This window comes from Sus scrofa, chromosome 18, assembly GCF_054392235.1.
Source record: "Sus scrofa isolate SSC_HxYL_T2T_F1_AM1 chromosome 18, Sscrofa_HxYL_maternal_Yorkshire_Landrace_v2.0, whole genome shotgun sequence".
NCBI classification, from domain to species: Eukaryota; Metazoa; Chordata; class Mammalia; order Artiodactyla; family Suidae; genus Sus; species Sus scrofa.
The window spans coordinates 33,656,289-33,674,980 of NC_139400.1; the positions used below are offsets into that span (position 1 = coordinate 33,656,289).

General features: G+C 39.5%; 1 protein-coding gene across 34 annotated transcripts in view; it reads left to right on the plus strand.

Annotated features, from left to right (window-relative positions):
* CADPS2 (calcium dependent secretion activator 2) overlaps nt 1–18,692 on the plus strand; it is a 489,830-nt gene that overhangs the window by 408,042 nt on the left and 63,096 nt on the right. For 19 of the 34 annotated variants that reach the window (XR_014834387.1, XR_014834389.1, XR_014834388.1 and 16 more), the window contains one exon: nt 13,205–13,346. Coding sequence is in view for 28 of the 34 variants with exons in the window: in XM_085005976.1 (XP_084862102.1) it covers nt 13,205–13,346 (142 nt within the window). In the remaining 6 variants the exon portion in view is untranslated. Of the gene's footprint in view, nt 1–13,204; nt 13,347–13,471; nt 13,592–18,692 lie in introns of all 34 variants that reach the window. The other 15 variants (XR_014834384.1, XR_014834386.1, XR_014834390.1 and 12 more) reach the window with 1 other exon arrangement.

An 18,692-nucleotide genomic window follows, 5' to 3' on the forward strand; every position in this document is an offset into this window, starting at 1 on the left:
TACTTCCATTGGCTATATTATATGGATAAAGTATTATGTTATATCATCTTGTTGTATATTATTTAAAAACACAGAAGCATTTACTGATGATATCCTTTGAGGGCTGTCAGTCTGGGGGGTAAATCTAGACCTAGGTGTTGATTTTGCAGTGATTAACTTATTTTGGAAAACATAAGTTATTTCAGAGAAAAACAGCTCCTTTATGGAGTGAGGTAAATAGAAATGTTGCCTGGTGCCATAATTTCCTTTTGGTTGGGAGTTTGGTGTGGTCTGGGGAATTGAAATAGAATGCAGTAACTTTCAACTCGAACTCATAAGTTCCTCTCCAATGCCAAGACCACTTACTGATATCTCAGTAGATGGTAAGACATACATGTTTTTGCCATTAATATTATATGTGATAGGAATGAAGACTATTATTGATAAGTCTGGGTTTTATTAAATTCCTAAAATAGTCAGATGATGATTTAATGAATTCAATTCAAATGCTAAATTTCAACTTACAAGCTGCCCCTAAACTGTCCTTTTGGAAAGCTTATGGGACAATATAAAACTTCCTGTTCTTTCTCCACCACCACCCCTTCTACAAAAGATTCTTACATCACTGCCATGGCATGACAGTTTTTATCATTTTGACCCAATTAGAGTTATAGTACAAATCCTAATTAATTTAAACTTTAACTAGCCAGAGGTAAAATAGGAACAGATTGCTCTGAAATGTCCAATCTTGTTAAGGAAGATAATTTGCTGAATAACAGTGCTTGTTGTTACCCACAAGTGGTATACCACTAATTATGTAGAGATTTTAAATAGTTGTGATTTATTACTAATAATGTCACATACTCATGTCTGCTTTTCCAAAATAAAAATTACTAACACTAATAGAGATATTAGTTAGAATTTGTACTTTATTTGCATCTGGAAAGCTTTAGAGCCAAGTGGTGGTTTTGGTTTTTCAGTGAATAATTTAGATGTTCCCCCTGGATGTTTACCATCTTTCTTCTGTTAAAATATTTATACTTCAATAGTTAAAAATAGGTGCTTATCTTTGGGGGAGTAGAAAGGACCTTAGACAAGCATCTTCATTTTCCAGCTGAAGAAACTAAACCCCAAAGAGGGGAGGTGCCTGGGCGGGGCCTTCTGCAGGAAACCAGGCCAACACAAACCTCATTACTTGGTCTTCAGTGTGCCTCCATCGCCAATGGCAAAAGCAGGTTCTGGAGGGCATTTATAAAATAATTTTTTTTTTGGTCTTCTGTCTTTTTAGGGCTGTACCCACGGCATATGAAGTTTCCCAGGCTGGGGGTCCAATTGGAGCTGTAGCTGCCAGCCTACACCACAGCCACAGCAACTCGGGACCTGAGCCTTGTCTGTGACCTACACCATAGCTCACAGCAATGCTGGATCCTTAACCCACTGAGCAAGGCCAGGGATCAAACCCACATCCTCATGGATACTAGTTGGGTTCATTAACCACTGAGCCAGGACAGGAACTCCAAAATAATATTTTTAAAGAAGATAGGATGGAGTTCCTGTTGCGGCTCAGTGGGTTAAGAATATAGGAGTTCCCGTCGTGGCGCAGTGGTTGACGAATCCGACTAGGAACCATGAGGTTGCGGGTTCGGTCCCTGCCCTTGCTCAGTGGGTTGATGATCTGGCGTTGCCGTGAGCTGTGGTGTAGGTTGCAGATGCGGCTCGGATCCCGCGTTGCTGTGGCTCTGGTGTAGGCCGGTGGCTACAGCTCCGATTGGACCCCTAACCTGGGAACCTACATATGCCGCGGGAGTGGCCCAAGAAATAGCAAAAAAGACAAAAAAAATAAAATAAAAGAATATGACTAGTATCCATGAGGATGCGGGTTAGATAACTGGCCTAGCTCAGTGGGCTAAGAATCTGGCATTGCCAAAAGCTGCAATGGAGGTCACAGATGTGCCTCGGATCCAGTGTTGCTGTGGTGTAGGCTACAACTGCAGCCCGGATTCATCCCCTACCCTGGGAACTTCCATATGCCTCAGGTGTGGCCCTAATGAGAAAAAAAAAAAAAAGGCGGGGTAGGGGGGTAAGAGACTCCTTGAACTTTCACTTTTACCTCATAAAATATTTATAAGGGCCTCGAATTGTACAGGCAGAGGAAGCAGGTTGCTTAAAGGGTACAGAAAGAACCCAACAAAGTATTGTCCTAGCATGTGCATTTTGAAGCATCCACGACAAGCATTCCAGGACTGAACTCATTGGTGGAGCAAAAGATTCGAGACGGAGAATTCGGTCACGGTGTTATGGAGGGGAGAAAAGAGTTCTGTCTGGAGGGCGTGTGTGTTTCCTTCCAGCTAGGCATGCTTAGGGAAAGCCTTAGCCGTAAGACGCCCTGGAGATGAAGTGTGGCTTTCCTCAAGGGACGAGGACCAGCTGCAGCACACTTTTAGCAACTGTCCCTAATCTCCCGCCCCTCACAGCCTCACCCACTGATTCCCAGAGCAGGACTGATGAAGAAAACAAACTCCAGCTCCTTCATTACTGTCCAAAAAAAGACAACTCCAGCTTGCCTCTCCACTCTGCATCCATCCACCCCATCCATGCCCCCCCCAACTCAAGATTTAACTAGATGGATAATCACTTCAAATGATAATGATAACGAAACAGTTTTGAAAAAGAGATGTATTAAAATTGAGGGAAAATACATGTTTTCATAACGAAGCAATTAGCATGATAGTTGAATGATCCTGCATAACTGTGAAGCAGGGACAAATAGACTCTGCCCTTGCACGCTCTTTTCCACAGTCCTCCTGTCGATAGCAGGAGTGGTAAGTGACGGCTGGGGACAAATGAAAGCCATCTGCAAACGGCACACATCATTTCTTTCAGGGCTACCGAAAGGCACGCCCTTAGAAGCTAGTCACCTTTTAATCTGTGGATATGCTAGCAAGTGGCAAATGACCATTCTACTGGGAACAGATTCCCAAGTGAAAAATACCACGGCGCTTCTTCTTTAATTAACAGCCTTTTCACATTGCTAGCACATTAAAGCCACACTGAAGAACACCCGTGCTTATACAATCAATGTCACAGCATCTCTGCCTAAACGAATAATAAATGTTCGGGCTCTACACTAAGTGAAAACCTATCCTCCCAGACTTTCACCTTCATAAAGATGGGCTCATAAAAATCGAAAAAAGAAAAATTGGAATGTGGTCTCATGAGGATAAAAAGGCTAGTGTTAATAATTAACAAGGAGAGTGAAGTGGAGTCAAATTAGCCATAATAGAGCCCAGAGTGACTGGCAAAGTCACCTCTCATTATCAAAAAACTCATTAAGAAATGAAGAGGTGGAAATCCCGCTGGGTTATTCTCACACTTCAGCTGTATCAGAGATTATTTTTCAGATTTCTTTCAAATGAAGAACTGTTAGGTCACCATATTGTATATTAGGTTAATCTTCAAGCTTTGAAATATGGAGGGCTGACACCTTCATGTCACTCTATCTCAAGTGCTTAAATGAGCTGTACATCTGAAATTCACAGATTGGTGTTTGTAGATATATCTGGACATACAAATACTAGGAACAATGCAGAACGGATATAACCTCTAGATTATAGCAGGACTTTGTGCCAGCTTAGTTTTATAGCTTTTACAAGCGATAAAATGACCACTAACGCGTGAAAAATACTTAACTCCAATCCCAAGAGTTGATTGGATTCCAAATTGTGGGTTAGAACTTGTTTTACCGACCAAAACTATAACAGAAATCTAAAAGCAAAAAATCAGTGACTTTTTTTTTTTAATTGAGTTTCACAGTACTGCTCTCGTAACTTTATCGCATGTAGACATCCTCACAATTTAATCTGGTTGTATATTCTCGTAGACGTTAGCGCCTTAGAGAAAATAATCTGTTCTGAACTGCTCTCGAAGTGTCCTTCCCTGTAGATCTGCAGGAACATCTTTAACTCCTGAAGGCCATGAGCATCAAGAACCCCACACCTGAGAGCTGATGGTCCCGTTAGAGCTGCACTCAGTTGTTTGCAGTACCAGGACAGCATTGTGGGACATACCCCCCAAAGATGAGAAAGTGTGTGTGCAACTGGAGTGAAATTACTCTTTTCCATTTGGCTATAATCTCATAAAAGACCGCATGAAAACTGCAAGATCATGAGACTTCTTTGTTATGGTTGCCCTAAGTCTTGATTAATATATATATTTATTTTTTTTCATGAATTAATTCTGCAAGAAACAGAAGCCTGCAATTTACCAAACCCAGTCCCCTTATAGATACGTGGATAAAAAACAATTCCTGCTCTTAAAAACATAATCTAATGGAGGATATGGACATATATGCACTACTAATATAATGCAACAGACTGTAGAATTATAATTCAATTATGTGGACTGTGTGCTATGACTTTTACTTATTTATTTATTTATTTTTGTCTTTTTAGGGCCATGCCTGCAGCATATGGAGGTTCCTAGGCTAGGAGTCCAGTCGGAGCTGTAGCTACTGACTTACGTACCACAGCCACAGCAATGCCAGATCCGTAACCCACTGAGCAAGGCCAGGGATCAAACCTGCGTCCTTCTGGTTGCTGGTCAGATTAGTTTCTGTTGAGCCTTGAAGGGACCTCCTGACATTTTTAATTACAGTTTTACGCTCGGATTTGTTGCATTTGGACTTGTTGCCCCCAAAATAAGAAACCTAAGAGAAAGTATAACATCGGTGCCCTCACTCCTTATTACCTTTTAGCGCCTGATAGATAGATAGATGGATGAATATATAATATGCTGTAGTATTTTTAACAAGTGTCTTGAGAAGGAAGGAAGAGTTGGGTGTGGCTTTAGGAGATTATCATGTAGTATAGGATAAATTAAATATTACTAAACTATTAAAATTACTTATCGAATTTTAATTAAAAGGAGAGTTACACCTGAAGAGTTTTCTATTTTACTTAAACTTCAGTGGGGTGCTCTCAGAGTTTCCTTCAGAGGGTGGGTCTTTATTGATGTTTATTCAATAAACAGACATTTACTGAGTGCCTCCTTAATGTGCTAGATTCTAGACTGGGTGTCATTCTGAGATCCGAGTGGGGAGAGGGGGTTTGTTTGGCGTGTGTGTGTGTTTTCATTTTACAAAATGCTATTCTAGGCTGCAGTTCTCTTGACTTTGCTCCTGAAGCCCAGATTCATATGTCCTGTGACGGGTCCTCATTATATGCATTTGTCAACATGGAGAGTGACCTGTTACTTCTAAATCTTAGGCCATGGTGCTTGCATTGTTGAGGATTGATACAATTTGTAGCCCTTTGAATAATGGTTGTTTTATGGCAAAGTCTGTTATTTTGATTGTTGTTTGTGTTGGTTGGGGGTTTTTTTGGGCGGTGGGGTTGCTGATCGTAAATTACACTTTCCCTTCTGAAATGCCTAATTAGCATTTTAGGGGGAATCATTCTTCCTAGTAATCCACTAATGGTAACTAATTGGAAGGAGGCTGCAGTATAAAATTGGATTATGTGGGCTCAGGAGTCAACAGCATAGTTTTACCCTAAACACAATACATGAACTCTTTTATCTGCTTATCTTAATTTATCCAGTGATTATTGTCTCAGTAATTGTTATTAATTGGATTGTGGTTTAAAGTCTCTGTTGAAATCTTGCTATTAAAAGCCTATGACAAGTACTTTGGTAAATGTAAGACTCTTTTTGGTATGTAAATAATCAACACTAATTTATTAATTATTGGGATGTTCAAAATAATTGGGCACATCTGCACCCCCAGTTTACCTCTTATTTAAGCCTTTTGCTTGCTTTTTGCCGTTTCTAATTGTACCGATGGGCTTGATGTCATTGATGCTTCATTATGTTCTGACAAGGTGATATTGGGAAACATGGAACCTTTGGGGGGAAACAGTATTTTTATCAACTGAGTAGATATGATCCTCCACTCGTGTTCTCCTAGCCCCGTTTGAGGCTCCTCCTGAGCAGCTCTTTATCCTTCCCCACCTCAGGTATAATGTCAGAAGCGCTCTTGGATGAGGCCACGTTGAAAACTTGCCTGTTCCAATGAGACGTTGCAGTGGTAGCTTGTAAAGGCTTGATTTGGACAGGTGGCAGCCCCAAGTCCTAACCTATCCTTATTAAACCATATGGAGAAGATAGAAACACTCATTCTGATGCCTGGGGCGACATCTTAAGGGGGCTCTTGACAGTGTCTGATAAGAGTGGGATGCAAACTGGCATATGGGCAACTGAGAAAAGAAGCATACATTTACATACACAAGTATAGTGTTGTCTTTATTCCAGGAGTCTTGCCCTTTGAAGCGGAATTTTCTCTTTTCCCTTTCTTTCCCTTTCTGTGTGTATTTTCTCTTCATTTCTCCTCATTTTTCCTCCTCTTTTTTCCCCCCTCCACCCCATTTCTCCCTCCATCCTTTCTTGCCTTTTCTGAATCTAGTTGCCAGAGAAATAATACTACCAATTGGTAGTTCTCTGAAACTTTGGAACATGAGTTTAAATTTGATTTTTTTTTTTAAATAAAAAAGAAACACTGTTGAAACATGAGCACACTTTTGGCCAGAATTCAACATTTGTGATAGTTCTCAGGAAATACAGAAAGTCTCCATTGTCTCCTAATTCTGCAGAATTTAATAGTTTCATATCTAATCGTGCCTGAACAGAGGTAATCTTCCCTTTGCTACATTCATTAAAATTAGAGACATAAAATAGCCAAAATTCATATCCAGGAGAATTTTTAGCAGACTGATCTTGGACATAGGGGTCTAAACGTAGAATTTCTCATGAAAATATTTAATACCATATATTTTATTTAAGAAATATGGAAAGATACACAGACCTCAATAGGTTCTTTTACAGAATAATAATGTAGTAACTATGTAGTAGTCTAATCTTAGTATTGTATCGAAATAGACATTCATTCCACAAACTTTGACCCCTTGCTCTGAGCTGAGGACTTTGTTGGGTCCTAGGAATACAGACATGGTCCCTTCCTCAAGGACTTTTCACCTCATAGGAAGAAAGAGGTACATCGACAAGTGCAGAAGTACAACATGGACAACAGTGGAAGCCTATGCAGGGTGGAGAATAAGCAGGGGAAACCAGTTAATTAGGCAAAGCAACAGCAGAATGAAGCATTTCAAGAAAAGTTTGGAAAGTGTGCACTTGAACTGAACCATGAAAATCATTATGGCTGGACCTTGGGTAGTAGGGGTCAGGCAACCAAAATGAGCCAGAGAAAGTCATATTAAGACACCCCATAAGGAGGAGGGGGAGGGAGTGGGATGGATTGGGAGCTTGGGGTTAATAGATGCAGACTATTGCCTTATGGAATGGATAAGCAATGAGATCCTGCTGTGTAGCACTGGGAACTCTGTCTAATCACTTATGATGGGACATGTAAGAAAAAAGAATGTATACATGTACATGTGACTGGGTCACCATGCTATACAGTAGAAAAAATAATTGTATTGGGGAAATAACAATTTTAAAATTTTGCAAAAAAAAAAATTTGCAAAAAAAAAATAAACTCAAAGTGTTTAATATGGTACCTGACATGTTCTCAGTAAATCATAATAATTACTGTAAAAAAAAAAAAAGACACTCCATATATGGCTTTCATACCATGCTAAGGCTTTTGGAGTTTGTCTTAAGGATCCATTAAAGAATTAATATCTTCAGAAGGTACATTACTAGTTTTATATTTTAGCAAACCCCTCTGCTTGAGATTTTCAAGGAGGTGGATTGGCAGTTGAAGAATGAAGAGTGTAAGACCAGTTAGGAGATTTTTGCATTAGCCAAGGCAGGAGATGAGAAGGCTTGAACTAGAACAACAATGGTCGTGATGATGAAGAGAGGAATCCGATGTGTTAAAAAGATAATAAAGATATAAAATATGCAGGAATTGATGACTAATTGAATGTCGGAAGTGATAGAAAAGTCTCTAGTACAGCTAACAGGTTGCTGGTGTAGGTAAAAATCTCTATTTTCACTCCTAGGATGGGAATTGGAGATAATCAGAGTTATGTAAAAAGATAATGAATTCAGTGCTTATCAAGTGTATCAGAAAGAGAGCTCTTGCTAGAAACACATTTGAGTCAACTGCTACTTAATCTTCGAATCATTATAACATTTAATAATAACTGAGTATGATTCCTATGTGCTTCATTTTAATGAACTAAGTATGACTTCATAGCCGACATACCTAATCTCTACATGTACAGTAAAGTAGCGTTTGAATTGATGAGGCAGAGTGCTCATTTGCAGATGTACTAATTTGTTACATAAAAGAGCGCTCTTGCTAGAAATATGTTTGAGTCAATTGCTACTTAATCTTCGAATCATTATAATAACATTTAGTAATAACTTGAGTGTGATTCTCCTTATGTGCTCCTTCATCTTAACAAACCAAGTATGACTTAATAGCCAACATACCTAAACTCTAAATGTATGATAAAGTAGCTTTTGAATTGATGAGGTAGAGTGCTCATTTGCAGATGTCATGATTTGTTACATTAGCGTGTATTTGATCTTTGGTGTGGTTAAAAATAATGACAATGTTTAACTACCTATCAAGATCTAGAGTCTAAGCTTCTTTATATATTTTTTATTAGTAGGCTACATAAATTCAGGCTTAGTCTAGCTATATAGCAATATAAAATTGTCCAGCTTTTAATGTGTATTATAAGCACATTGAGTATGTTTACAATGTTCACTCTTTTTATTAAAGTATAGTTGACATGTAAGTTACAGGTGTACAATATAGTGATTCACAATTTTTTTTTTTTGTCTTTTTGCCATTTCTTGGGCCGCTCCTGCAGCATATTGAAGTTCCCAGGCTAGGAGTGGAATCAGAGCTGTAGCCACCAGCCTATGCCAGAGCCACAGCAACTCGGGATCTGAGCCACGTCTGCGACTTACACCAGAGCTCACAGCAACACAGGATCCTTAACCCACTGAGCAAGGGCAGGGATCGAACCCACAACCTCATGGTTCCTAGTCGGATTCGTTAACCACTGAGCCACAGCAGGAACTCCGTGATTCACAATTTTTAAAGGTCGTACTCCATTTATCGTTATTATAAGATATTGACTATATTACCTGTGTGTTTATCCTTGTTTATTTTATATCCAGTAGTTTATACCCCTTTCTCCCTTCCCCATATATCGCCCTTTCCCCATTCTTCCTCCCCGCCAGCAACCACTAGCTTGTTCTCTGTGAGTCTGCTTCTTTTTTGTTTTATTCACTAGTTTGTTGTATTTTTAGATTCCACTTATAAGTGATATCATACAGTATTTGTCTTTCCCTGTCAGACTTATTTCACTTAGCATAATGTCTTCCAAGTCCATCCATATAGCTGCAAATGGCAAAATTTCATTCTTATGGCTGAGTAGTATTCCATTGTAGATAGATAGATAGATAGATAGATACCACAGCTTCCTTATCCATTCATCTGTTGAGAGATTTAGGTTGCTTCCACATCTTGATGGTTGTAAATGGTGCTGCTGTGAACACTGGGATGTATTATCTTTTTGACTGAGCATTTTAGGTTTTTTTTAGATATAGACCCGGGGCTGGAATTGCTCAAAGACCCAGAACAGCCAAAACAATCATGAGGAAGAAGAACAGCACTGGAGGAATCACACTTCCTGACTTTGGTTCACTTTTCAATTCATTGAATGTCATAGTCTTGCTCAACCTTTCCACGTTTTCATTTGAACTAAGTTTTCAAAAATTCTGATTCTGAAAACATGTAATTCCTCTAAGATATGGTGTGGTGTGTTCGTCATTTGCAAGACTTTTTTTAACCTCAAAAAATTTATTTCTAGGTCTTAATGTTAATACAGTGATGGTAGGTTTAACAGATGTGTGAATGAATAGATAGAGTGATGAGAGTTGATGGTAACTAAAATCGAGGGGGGGTAGTCGAATAATCTGTGGACGTTGAGAGGGGCTCTGGTATCAAATCCTGCTTCTACTTTCTAATGACTAAAGGACTTAGCCAAATGTCCTAAATCATCGGTGTTTCAGTTTCCTTATTGATGAAATTAAAAAATTAATAGTGCTTCCCTTACAGAGGGCATGATTAAATGAAAGCATGCATACAAAGGCCTTCGTACAGTGCTTGACACTCCAGACATGCTAGTGAGGAGGAGGAGAGAAGGAGCAGGTGAAGAAGAAAAGGAGAGTTCTGAAGGGAAAATCCAGTAAATGCAGATGGGGGTGTGTTTTAATATTTTTTAACCACAGTGATTTAGATGACTCGAATAAGAATACTTCAGCTTAATGGCCTTACGTAGGTGACCTTTGATAAAAGGAATGGAATTATATGATCTATGATACCTTCTAGCTTTATGATGGAATCTCCAGGAATAGATAAGGCTCCTTTCAGTGTGCTAATGAAAGCATCATTAAGATAACATTAGTCTCCTAAATAAGATATTTGTCATTAAGTATAATTATCATTCTCACTTTAATGAGACGCCTTTTAGTATATAGATAATCCAGAAAAGATTATTTAACAACAAAAACATGCTAAACTGTATCAATTAGAGATGGGAGGGAATCATGTTGTATTAACTTCTGTACTTAGAATTACTTCCTACTCTACTCTACCCCGCTGTAGCTTTCCACCATCTGACAAATTTCAGAATCACTAAACTGAAGTGAAAGTGTGCATTTTCATAGTCATACCACCACGGTAAGTATCACATACTTTGCCCAAGTTTTAAAATACGATTTAGGGAGTTCCCATCGTGGCTCAGCGGTGTCATACCCAACTGGTGTCTATGAGGACGTGGGGTTGATCCCTGGCCTTGCTCAATGGTTTAAAGGATCTGGCGTGGCTGTGAGCTATGATGTAGGTCACAGACGCTCGGATCCCATGTTGCTGTGGCTGTGGCACAGGCCAGCAGCTACAGCTCTGATTTGACCCTAGCCTGGGAACTTCCATATGCCATGGGTCCAGACAGACAGACAGACATAAAATATTATTTAGATTTTTGAGGTATTTTGCCCCAAAGAAGATTATGTGGAAATTAGCATATTTAGTTGAACATTTTATAAAGACAGTGCTATTAAAATGTGCTAGTAATTTAGAGCATATACAGCTTTTCAAATTCTTAAAAGTGTTGAGCTATAATTGACACACAACACTGTGTAAGTTTAAAGTGTACCGTGTGGTGATATATATACTTAGGTATTGCGATGTGATTAATGCAAGAAGGTTTGTTGACATACCTTCCTTTCACAGGGCTGTGATTTTTTTGGAGGAGTGTAGTAACAACATGTGAGACCTACTCTTTTGGCAACTTTCAGTTGTATAGGCCAGGATCGTTAACCATTTTCATCACACTAAAAAAATAATAAAGGGGATTACTGAGAGGCTTCTCCCCAGCTTCCACCTCTGCCACTCTGAGCCAGGCCACCACCGCCATCATCAGTCATCCTTCATCTGGTCTATTGCAGAAAAGAGTTAAGTGCTAACCTCCTTCTCTGCTTCTTCCACCCTTCACCACCTACCCCATCTCCACAAAGCAGCCAGAGAAACCATATCCAGTCACGCCTTCTTAATAACAGTTACAATAATAACATGTCCCATTGTCCCCAATAAAATCCTTCTTTCTCACAGTGCCCTGCCATCTAGACATCACCTTGGACTGTTCTTTCCCCTCTCTCCCTCTTCTGCCGCATTGGCGTCCTCATTTTTCCAGAAGCACACTCGCGCATTCCTTCCTTAGGACATCTGTGCTAGCTCTTCCCTGTACCCGGAAACCTTCCCTCCAGATCTTCCACGGAGGGCTCCGCTATCCTTTAGGCTCAATTAAAATACCATCTCTTCGGAAATCCCTTTCCCAACCACAGAGCGTATTTTTTAATGAACACATTTTCGCTTTGAGGGTTAACAAAAGAAGTCACAGCTGGACTTCGGGATATGTTTAGGATATGTTTACTTGAAAAATAGGTACCATCCATCTGAAAAATTACAAATTCTTTGTTGACAATGGCTTAGCGTTACTTAGTATTTTCCTAGAGAGTCTCTGTTCTTTCCTGGTGCAACTCAGGAAACATCCTGTCTTACTTAGTTCAGGCGGCTGCAACAGAATATCGGAGACTGGGTGGCTTATGAACAACACGTTTTATTTCTCACGGTTCTGGAAGCTGGGGCATCTCAGATCAAAGCACTAGCAGATTTGGTGTCTGGCCAGAGCTCGATTTCCTGGCTCACAGCCAGGCATCCTCTCGCTGTGTCTCCACATGGTGAAAGGGTCAGGGGAAATCTCTCTGGGGTCTCTCTGATACGATTCCTAGTCCTAATCTTGAGGACGCAGCCCTCATGACCTGATCATCTCCCAAAGATCCATCTCCTAACACCATCATGTCGGGAGTTAGGATTTCAGCGTAGGAATTTGGGAGCGACTCAGACATTCGGTCTCCAGCACTGACCTGTGTCCTAATGAAATTATGACCTGCGCATAGAAAGCATCCATATTCTAGTGGAGGTAAGTGCCTCCTATCCAGCAGTCCTGTCCAAATAACACAAATTCTCAGGCTTCTGCAACCGCTTTAGGTAGGATGATCTGTAGCACAAGTCATTAAAGCCTGATGGACAACTGAAAATGCACGTGATATGTGCTGGCTGTTTTTAAGTACACATGTGGAAAAACAAATGACTAAAAAAACGCGCAAATAACTAAGAAGTGCGTGAAGCCAAATAGACATTTTCAAGGCCACAGTCACTCTTCTGGTGACTTAAACTAGTGTATCTCTTAGAAATAGTCAAACATTATCTCTTAGAACTGATGAGGTTTAGCTCTTCTGCAATATATAGCATACCACAGGGATTATAACTCTAATTGCTGTATTTACCCAAGTCAAGGCCTTCAGGGCATTCAGCGGCTCCCTTGAATCTTCAGCAAGTGGTCAAATGCCTCGTGCGCTAAACCTCTTAGAAAATAAAAACATACCGCCTGCCAGGGATGTTTTATAGAGATAGAATCTATTTGTGGTTTTGACAGCCACATATGGAAGGTCAGTTATACTTCTTGATCAGTTGTCATGATAAGATATCCAGCATGAGAAGCAAGATCCATTTTTCTCTGTTTTTATCACTTCTGTGTCAGACTCCTTCAGGAAAAGTTTTCATCCATATTTTCCAAATACCTGATATTATCCTCTGACAAACACTGTTTCTGCTTGACTCTTTCAGCACTTTTATGTAATGGAAAATTTCATAAACACTTGCAAGAACTCTTTGTGCCCTTGGTTGTCCGCTACGTGGATCTCATGGAGTCCTCCATCGCCCAGTCGATTCACAGAGGTTTTGAGCAGGAGACATGGCAGCCTGTCAAGTAGGTATCTTGTCCAGTGATGCTAGAGCCCCTGTCTCTTCTGTCCTGACCTTATGACTTTACACATGGCCGTCTGTAGTTATTGCTTATGGTGGTCCCTTCCCACGTTGTTTGTTTCTTTACAGGAATATCGCCAACAGTCTTCCCAATGTAGCTCTTCCAAAAGTTCCAAGTCTGCCTCTTAATCTTCCACAGATTCCTAGCTTTTCTACTCCTTCGTGGATGGCTTCTTTATATGAGTCCACGTGTGTATCCCTCACTTATTTCCTGGTGGTGTGTTAGCTGGTGCATGGCCTGGGCTGTGTTCTGTGCAGATGTGTTTAGATTGCATGGCATTTATCATTGTTGGTTGAGGAATACGACGTTTTGGTTTTATTTGTTTGAGCTTTTTCAGCTATCAAGCTAAGCTTAGCATATCGATGATAAATGATACCCATTTTTAAAAAAATACTCACCTGTTTCATGTCGTTCATAGGTGATCTGCAGGGCTGAGGTCATTGTGTGACCCAGGCTGTGGACTCTAGTCTAAGTGATGTAACCAGGGTTCTCCATATTCAGACAAGCTGTGTGGTTAACAGTATGTCTGTCCAGGATCCTTAGTTGGCTCCAGCTTTATTACTGCCCACGCGATTCCTCTTGTGTACATAGAAAACCGTTGTTAAGAAGAGTGTCAAGAACATAATCTTTTTCTACTTTTTTCTTCGTCTTTAAAGAAACAGGAGTTCAGATTGCAGAGAAGAGCCTGTCTTTTGTTCTCAGTACCAGCAAGTTCTTTTGTCCTTTCGTATATCATCTGTTGCACCTTGTTATTTTTAAATAATCTTTATATCATCATAAGCTATATTTATTAACTGCACATTGGTTGAGCCTACCTATCAAAGATTCAGTTACCAAGACTCACTAAAGTGAAAAGGACATGGGCTTTGAAATCGAGCAGCTCCAAATTTAGATCCTGATTTATTAACCATTAAATATTTCTTAACCTGTTTCCTCAACTCTAAAATGGTTATGACACCTAATTTAAAGATGTTTTTGTGAGGATTTTATAAAACTGTGGGAGTTATGCTGTGGCTCAGCAGTAACGAACCTGACTGGTATCGGTGAGGACAAGGGTTCGATTCCTGGCCTCATTCAGTAGGTTAAGGATCTGGTGTTGCCATGAGCTGGGGTGTAGATTGCAGATGCGGCTCAGATGTGGCATTCTGATGGCTGTGGCGTAGGCCTGCAGCTGTAGCTCCCATTCGACCCCTAGCCTGGGAACTTCCGTATGCCGCAGGTGTGGCCCTGAAAAAGCAAAAATAAATAAATTCATAAATTGAATTAAAAAATTGTAAAAAAGTGCCTGGCACAGCCTAGGCTTTCAATAAATGATATCTTCTCCTACTCTACACTGTGACTGTAACTGTAATTATTACTCCCATCCACCTTCATCATTATTATTCGTAACTGTATGGTTTTCAAAAGTGTGAGCCTCCCAGCAATCAAATGAACTCAGTAATAGTCAATGCTTTGTACAAAGTCTCTTATGAAGTCAGCTAATAGAATAATAATTCGAAGAAAAAGAGCAACCATTTATTGAGAATTACAGAGCCAAATTCTATATCTCAGTTAAGTCTTATGATAGTCCTGTGAGGTAAATGTCATTTTTCCCCATTTTACCATTAAGGACACTAAGTCACAAAGAAGTTAAGAAGCAGAACTTGTCCATGTCTCACAGTAAGTAAGTGAACCCAGGTTTGCTCAACTCCAAGCCCTCACTCCTGTGTTAATATGTGGTGCTTCCACAGAATGTATTGATGCTAGAACTTGTCCAGTGTCTTTCCTACCTGTCCTACCATATGTCAGATCTGTTCCCGGTGCAGTCTGCATACAGTTGAAAAAAGAGAGAAGAGACCCAGAGAAAGAATGAAAACCTACAAAATATGTGTTCCTATTGTGGCGCAGTGGAAATGAATCCAACTAGTTTCCATAAAGATGCGGGTTTGATCCTTGACCTCGCTCCATGGGTTAAGGATCCAGCATTGCTGTGAGCTGTGGTGTAGGTCACAGAAACAGCTCAGATCCCACATGGCTGTGGCTGTGGCGTAGGCCAGCAGCTGTAGCTCCAAGTCAACCCCTAGCCTGGGAACTTCCATATGCTGCAAGAGCGGCCCTCAAAAGCAAAAAAAAAATTTTAAAGATAAAAAAACAGATTAGTTTGGCAGTGTTTCTTTAAATTTGATATAATCACCCTACTCATAATAATTATTAGGATATTAGGTTACATGTGAATCTTTTTCAGGCAAATGCTTTGGGCTATTATGGTGTGTAGATTGGTGTCTGTTATGTGCTCAAGAATTATTTATGAACTTCGTGATTTTTTTTTTGTACTTCTCTATACTGTTTTATAATTCTACTCCCCTTCTTCCTCATGTCCCATCTGTTTAACATCCTTGATTTTAATGAAGGAAAATATAATGGGCACTGCCTTGTGAAATTTACTGGGTTGCTTTTTTGTTTGTTTGTTTTGGTCATTACTCTCTTGGCTTTAAACCCTAAATCTCATTATTGGCAGCTCCTTTTTTTAAAATGACCTGTGTTTCAGGACAGCAATGTCCTGTCTTTGTAACAGAGTGTGACTTTATAAATAAAGAGCTTATACGTCCATCATTCTGGACAAATAAAAATATGGTTTACAAATTAGTCATCATTATCTTTATCTGCCAAGGCTGTCAACATAAGGCTCTTTGTCAGGGTGGCCAGCGTTACTCATAATGTTCCGATGTCCTTGCATCGTTGTTTTAGCTTTTCTTAGAAAGCATGAAATAGCAAGAAAAGTTTCCCATTTTACGTATGTAAGAAATTAAAAATGAAACTACTGATAAAGAGAAGAGATACCAAAATGTCAATGAGTTTAAAGATATTATCTCTCCCTACTAGTGTATAAATCACCTTAAGAGTTGCTCCTTCAAATTGCTCCCTGTATATAACATCCTCATTCTGGGTTTTTTAGCTCTAGAAGTGAATACCAGTAAGGTAAGTTTATTCCTGGCATTTTTAGGAAGTTATCTCAGATTCCTTTATTCACATCGTAATTCTTTCATCTGTTAATAATACTTTTAGGAATAGGTCACTGATTGCAGATAATTTTAAAATGAAAAGTTCTGGAAAAAATTGTAGGTTATACATGCCAGCTTGAGAGAAACCCTATTTACATTTTTTTATCTGTCGATTTAATTATAACCAACACTCGTTATCTTAATTACATTCCCAATTAAGCACATGTATGGCTCAGAATCTTACCATAATATCAAAGAACAGAAAAAACATATATCTGTATTTCCTGTAAAGATTGAATTGTCACATATTATGAGAAAGGCCATTTTTTAGTAGAATTCTACCTTTACTATTTGGGATTTTGTTTTAATGGTGGTTTTTGTTGCTATTGTTTTTTTGTGCTCTTCCCTACGTTTCTCGAAAGTAAAAAATTATAAGTACGTTTGCTTCTTTGCAAACGTACTTCATTCAATTTCTCTTGAAACGGAGTTCCTCCAGCCTACCAAACTGTGCACTGTTAGATGTATGAGAAGATATTGCATCACCATTTTGTTCTCTTATTTTTATTATATAAATAGCAAAAGCGAGAATTAAATATGGTTGTTTTTTCAAACTTTTTTTTTTTTTTTTTTTTTACAGCCGTGTCAGCATGATAGCCTGGTTCTTTTGTTTAACGATACTTGGGGGGCTCTGAATATTAAGCTGCAGAGATATTAAGTGAGGAAAGTGCTGTGGGTCATGTTCACTGCTTTGCTATGATTGTTCCCTTGAGAATTTAACTCTGAGGACGTCTTGGCTAGACAAGAAGATCAGGAGGAATTACTGGCAGAATGGGAGAAGGAAGGCAAAGTAGATTGGTAATGGAGCTAAGATGCTGAGGGGGGTGGGGGGCAGAAATAAGCTTTTAATTAGCCAGAGCAGGACGCGATTGTTTTTAAGCTGTCTAATTAAGATACATTTAGCTAAACAGTGTGGTGATTTAAAAGGATTTTATTTTCCATGAAATGTTTCGGCCATGCCCTTGTGATCAAATATTTTATTTAAAAAAAAAATTTTTTACAAAGCTAAAATGTAAAGTTTTGGTTAGTATATGTGAAACAATTGTTGGAAAGCTAAGCAGAAATGAATCATAAAGCAGCTTTTGGTTTCTTTCTTTTGTGCTCTTTTATAATTGTTTCCATGTACATGGAAATGTTTTACTTTGAAATCCTGTTTTCCTGTCTCCTTCCTCTATGGCAAAGCTGTGTACTTGCTTAATGGAAAGTAGTAATAGTCCCCTTCACCCAAGTGTTACCTACTCTGGCAGAAATTGCTTTCACGCACGGTGTAAACATTTGGTCCCTAGAGTAACTTTACCATAGTAGTGAGTGCATGGCAGACCTTGGCCCCGCAGTTAGGTTGATGGAAGGGACCCTAAGATATGTGATGCTGCTCAACTTGAGAGCACCTTGAATGTCATTTCTCTGTTAGGCCACGCCTCATACTGTTAGGTTTAATTATGAGCAAGAAAAGGCACAAAGCATTTCCAAGTGGGAGGTTTGCTTCCCTACCCAGCCTGTTATCCCTTTCCCAGTACCTGTTTCACCTTTACTTGCAGTTGAGCAAGTTAGAACCCTGAAGGGAGTTCCCGTCATGGCACAGCGGAAACGAACCCAACTAGGAACCACGAGGTTGTGGGTTCAGTCCTGGCTTCTCTCAGTGGGTTAAGGATCTGGCGTGGCGGTGAGCCGTGGTGTAGGCCGCAGACTCAGCTCAGATCCAGCGTTGCTGTGGCTGTGGTGTAGGCCCGCAGCTGTAGCTCTGATTGGACCCCTAGCCTGGGAACTTCCATATGCTGGGGGTGTGGCCCTAAAAAGCAAAAAATAAAAGCAAAAAAAGAAAGAAATCGCTGGAGGCCACACACCTGTAGACAAACAGAGGCCATCAAGGTGACAGAGGCCACATATGCTTGAGTTATGTAGAGCTCCTAGTTGCTGTCATATGGGTTTTCTTGTACAAAACATACTTTTCTAAATTTCTAGGAGGAAATAATGTATTTTATCTTTATCCTAGAGATTGGCTTAAAAAAACAAAACATTTAAGATGTTTGCCCTTATGTATGTAATTTGATTTCTTTCCCTTAAAGAATCATTATCCATTTTACCCCTTTATGTGAAACTTTACAACTGTTTCTATGTTGTTCTCCTTGCCTTGCCTTATTAAGAAGTGAAAAGTAAAAATTAGAAGACTGAACAAAGATAATCTTGACCATTAGAGGTTGTTATGCAGTATTTTTTTTTTTCACCGATGGCAGTTGATACAGAAAAGAAA